Genomic DNA, 6,000 nt, shown 5'->3' on the forward strand with positions numbered 1-6,000 from the left:
CCGATTACTGTTTTGGACAGTACTGTACTGCAAGTTCTAACTTGTCTGTCTTAATTTCGAGAAAGTCAGAGATGGCTAAAACCTGGAGAGAAACAGAAAGAGAGCGCGTGCCTCCTCGTGTACGCAAATGCATTCCCTGCTATGAAAATTTTGATAATTGGCACCAGTGTTTTAGTCACTCGCTGATTTAAACGCTATTACAATTCAATGTATAACTACTGTAAATGGCATTATAATTTCATTCAGGATAAGGCACAGTAATGTAACATCATGCAGTAATATTTGCAACTGCGTTAAACAAATCTGCTGAATGGGAATACTGTATCATATCATGTTATAAAACTCCTGTAATGAATCGAGTGCGTAGTGGTATCAAAAATTATTATTCTTTTATTAGTGAACATACTGTATATACTGTATATATACAATATAAGTGCTGTCACATTGTTACCATATGACATTTCGTCCAATGATAAAAAGATCATACTAATAACTGATACTGAACCATGTCATGAGTTAATCTTAATGATACAGTATATTAGCTTAGGAATATAATTATACAGCAATTTCAATTATTTCGACAGTCGATAACAAATTTATAATTAATATCGAATTTAAACTCTTGGCTGTTATACTGACCCACACGTGAGAACTCACATGGACTACAAGAAATATTGTATTCCATTATAATTATGCTATTTACCGCTATGCATCAGTATTTTTTCTCTTTCTAAATTTGGATTAAGCAAATAGTCCGTCGGCGTAACTAAAATCGATCTAAGGCATGGTTGTACGCGCACAGCAGACTATGTCGGTTATTTGATACTTCCATTAATAACACAATTTATGATTAAGACATCTTCATTACCGAAACTTAAATAGTCTAAAATCGATATGCATGGCGAACTCAGACCGAATCGCGAATAGGTATAATATACACATGCCTAAATATCATGTATCCATAATTACTTACTGCAATATGCATGGTACATTATACTGTAGTAAGATTATATACGCAGCTAACTTTCTTCAAATTTTAAAAAGTTTGTCTATAATAAGTTATTTAGTAATTGCAAAGATATGACGCCTAAATACTGAGTGTGTTAAGCCAACATTACCAAATAGTGATGTAATCAAACAAAAAGTTGCAATACTCTCATATGAACCAAGATACGCTCTGCTATATAGTAAATCATTTGTTGAATTTTATGTTCATTAATATCGCTTTCAGTGTTTAGTGCTTTCTAGTCTGCAAAGCAGCTTCTCTTTTAAGTACAGCAATCCATGTCCTAGGTAAGCTTCGAATATCCCAATCTTCTCCATAGTTTATCCGAAGTTCTATTGTGTTACTTGCATAATGCATTTTGCGATATGATATATTGCAAAGGCAGATAAGTTTGAACTTGTACGAACTATCTCATCATGCTGCAAATGAAGGCGGCCCAAAATATGTAGAATAAGCGACTAGATGAAACAAAATCGCAAATATGTAGATCAGCAGCAAATAGGCGCTTCGTTTTAAGGTTTATCCAGTAAGACATAAACCGTTAACAGAGTGGTCTCGGTTAAACTTACAGTTTTCGCTAACAACTTGATCATAAATTAGACCTACGAACTGCGTTATAGTATTTTGACGAAGTTTAGGGGAAATATTTTTGAATAGCCTAATTAGCAAATTAACGCGAGATATTAAATTAGCTGAGATAAAACGATATAGATATCATGGAACTTTAAAATAACGACCACTTTCAAATTAATATTCACGCAACGTACCACCCAAGATGAATTCCACATTTTGGACAACTTACAACAGTCCAAGAGTATCCAGGAAACCACGAGAACTGATCAATAGGCTTCATGTATATATAGTTTTTCAAAAAATTGATAATGCAACAAAATATGAACATATTACTTAATAGCAATATCTGCTAATAGCGAACTTGACAATTAAATGGTTACGAATGACTAAACACAATCGAGATTAGGGCTTTTACACTGGGCCTGATAAAAATAACGTAGCTAAAGCTGTGGCACTTAGAAACATTCGTATGGTTGCCATTATGTATTATCTCAAGCAGATTCTTATTCATAAGTACCTCTGTAACCTGTTTTACATTTGCATCTTTTACGGTGAAAACGTTAAACGGTTGACCTATTCGTAGTTGATAAAATATTTACAGTTGGTAAAATGCTGTTTATACGAAATTTTTTATACAAATTAAAACTAACACATTGTTATCATTATTACGTATGTAATAACTGCAATTACTAAATCATATTAGTCTATTTATATGTCTTATGAAATATTGTATATTATGCATGAATAATTTGAAGTCAGTAATAAGATTTTGCTTACCATTTGGATTTAGAAATTTTTGGACGTTAATTGAGGTATTACCAAGCTTTGTGTGATTGATCGTCCTGTCAGCTTTATCAGTAGCCACATTAATCACAGCACTGGAATTCGTTAATTCAAAACCACAATGACGACATAAAATTATCTCAACTATGGTTGGAAGATATACAGATTAGGAATTAATTGAAAGTAGTGTTCCGGTACTGAATTGCTACATTTTGGAGATAGCCTGTTTTATTTACATACTAGGAAAGTCTTTCGCGTTCAACCACGTAATTGAAAAAATTACCAGCATGCATAACGACAAGAGGTTAGACATTTTTTTACATAGTATTGCCCATAAACCACCATGAAACCCAAGACCAGGTTATCTTTCTTGTTTGTAGGTATAATAATTATAATTAACTTAGCATGTAAGCATTTACAAGCATTATTTTCAAATAATACTCCTTATATAAGATACTACAGTAATTAATGTTAAAGCAGCTTTCCGAAGGTAATAAGTAATTGGAGCTTTTAAAAGTGATAGTATTTACACGCTGCATTACAGGTTTTGATATTATTATTTTAATATGACAGTGGTAATATAGCTGCTTTTTAAATTGATGCAATGCAGCGTTGCAACGGTAAGATCATGGCCGTAAAAGAGTACTTGATATTAATTCCTTTCATACATTAGTTGAGACGTTCTACGTAAATAATCATAATACGTAAGTTAGGCATTTCACTAATCTGTCTTAATGAACCCTTGCCATACGCGCAATTATTGCACGCTGATACTTTCTTATTAGACGTCTGTGTGTGCACCTTAAGGTCGTTAAGATTGTGCAGCATATAGCGTAAGGTACTCATATTTAAGTAAGAATAGTAGCGATATCGTTAACCTGAACAACATTCAACTGTATTAATGACAGATACTTAGACACTAAGAAAACAATATAGAAAAAGCCATTCATATGCGATGTATTGCCTCTGCCATAAGACCCAAAAGTATGAGACGTCAATACCGTACATGTTCTTGTAATATTATATACTCGTATTGTACATTACATTCATTGATGACTGCCTACCTCAGCTCCTTGTGCCTCTATTAATGAACTAGTATATAGTATTATCCATTCTAAAATACCAAGTTGAAAGTCTAAACAATATTGTTGTCATTTCCACCTTATAAATAACTGCTTTGCTTTCAAAAGTCACTGTTATACCTTTATTTCAATCTCATTAAATATTATTAAAATTAGTAATAATGAAGCCTTCATATTATATTGCTGATAGTTAAATGATTAATTGGTATTACAAATACTAGTTACCAGTGTTGCGTAAAATATCAATTTTTGCTTCCGATTTAATAAAGAACAGTAATTAGTGTACCAGCAATGTTGGGATTCTAGAGCTATTAGATCTGCTAACAGTTTAAAATAGGTCATCTTACATGGTATAGATGTTAAATACATGTGCCTTATGAATCTAAACCTTTATATTATGTAGGTTATCATGTGCTGTACAATGTACGTTGTACAGTCAAGGGAATCTATTCTCAGTTTTATAGCTATAATTTTTCGCGCATACGTATAAAGTTGCAACGATTACAACACTAGCAATACCTTAGTGATGCTGGGAAAATGACAACACCGTTGTACAGGGCGAAATTTATTAGCTATTAAGTAATCCCCAGTTACTATCGTGTACTGCTGTAGTTAAATATTTGATAAAATAAAATAAATTAATGATAGCCAACAGCTATCACTATCATCACTAACGATGAATAACATCATCTGTATCCGTGAATTACAAGTACTATTGATTGATTATTATAATTATTATTATATAGTCACTTAGTCAGTATTTGTTGCTTTACAGCAGACAGTTGATAGTTAATTAAAATCAATTAATATCAAGTTACTAATTGCAAGTACAGTACAGTATCAAATAGCTAGCTACAACTTTCCGCACGTATCAGAGGGCTTTGTAAAGGAAATCGACAATCAACGTATTTACTGTAGTACGCCTTCGTATAATTGCAACGCAAACATCTACTTTAGAACGGCGAAGTTAATTATATAATATATAATCCATCTGTTGAAGTTCAGTACTATCAAAGACGTTCTACTTATCTTGAACTACTAGCCTACAAATTTGTTTTCGAACTTGAAATACGTGCAATACAAAATATACATAATATTTCACCTGCTAGTTGAGGCGCTGTACTTTCAAAAATTTTTAGCAAGTTGCACGTGCGCAGTGTTTGCTCTATGCCATAATACTGTCGAATGGAATAGAAATTGGAGACGATTACCGTTCTACGCTACAGGAGTGTTTCCAACGGTCCAATTACCCGCTTACAGCCTCCACATGCACAACTGACGTATTATATTGTTATTATTTATGTATACCTCTATATTGAAAACTAATGAAACAAATTTGAGCTGTGCAATGTCTGTCTACTCGCTTGGTCGAGAGACGTTTCCTTTGAACTTCTGAAATGTCTTCAATGCTCGTAGTGCACTGTCTTTACTAGAACTGCAGTACTGTACTGTACGTACAGTATGTGGTACTGAGTACTGTAGCTTGCAGGGATTTGTACTGTAATACTTTAGTACAGTACTGAACACAGTACAGTACACTGAATAGAGTACAAATCTCTACGTGATCGTATTCAAATTGTCTTGTAATAATACAGTATAGAGCAAAAATCGACCTTAAGTACTAAAAATTCAATTGCAAATAAATCCCTTTATTGCATAAGTCTGTACTCGGTACAGTATCCGGATTCATGAAAATCAATTATAATCCTAATGTTGCAGTGATATACAAATAAAATTCGCAACAAAATCTATTTGCCATAACAAATAGGCTTCAATAATAATAGATTATAATTATCAACGGCGGTGTAAATCGAACTTGCTCACACCTTGTTTACCATCCCAAGAGTCCAAGAGTCTCACTCGGTTCCTAATTCAACATGTCTACTGTACAGTGTACAGTACTAAGAATTTATACTTGCGCCCGCTTGGTGCCCAATGCACGTAGGATTTCCAAATTCGTGAAGCCTGGCATCCATGATGGATCTCATTTTAACATTTTAGCAATAATATTGATATGGTATAACATGTAATAAATTAGTCATACAGTAGAATTTCTATAAATTATTTGATGACACATCAAAAATAATTTCGGATATCTGATACTGTCAACGTTGCGTTACAGTTAGACCAGACCAGACCATGTAGACCTCTAGCTGCAGCTGCATCGATATTCGTAGAATAACTTTCTTAAACGAGTATAGACTGTACTGCTTGAAGACAATCCGGAGCCATATGCAGTATTAAATGGGACCAAAAATTGATGAATACGTAATTAATTAATTAAAATGACAGAATAGAATAGGGATTGCATTTCACAGTAGGATGCTATACACTACAGTATCGCATTTTTATTCGTGCATGGACTGCACTGTACTGTACTGTACATTATACTGTACATGGATCTGGACTGGACATTGGACACTCATTGGACAGTAGAAGCGGATAGGGCGTACAGTATGCTCATCTGTGCTGGAGTTGGTAATGCAATTACAGTACTACAGAGTGTACACTGTACAGTACAGTACAGTATAGTGACTGTTTGTATTCAGGTACAAG

At 33.5% G+C, this 6,000-nt stretch overlaps 1 protein-coding gene across 1 annotated transcript; it reads right to left on the minus strand.

Moving 5' to 3' along the window:
- Window positions 1-555: 555 nt before the first annotated feature.
- TRIADDRAFT_58968 (uncharacterized protein) lies at window positions 556-2,675 on the minus strand (the record flags this gene model as incomplete). Its single annotated transcript, XM_002115099.1, has 6 exons — window positions 556-662; window positions 1,576-1,664; window positions 1,774-1,853; window positions 2,097-2,152; window positions 2,357-2,506; window positions 2,603-2,675. 6 exons carry the CDS (start codon window positions 2,673-2,675, stop codon window positions 556-558), a joined length of 555 nt encoding a protein of 184 aa, XP_002115135.1.
- Between the last annotated feature and the right edge of the window lie 3,325 nt (window positions 2,676-6,000).

This window comes from Trichoplax adhaerens, genomic scaffold (assembly GCF_000150275.1).
Source record: "Trichoplax adhaerens TRIADscaffold_9 genomic scaffold, whole genome shotgun sequence".
Classification (NCBI taxonomy): Eukaryota; Metazoa; Placozoa; class Uniplacotomia; order Trichoplacea; family Trichoplacidae; genus Trichoplax; species Trichoplax adhaerens.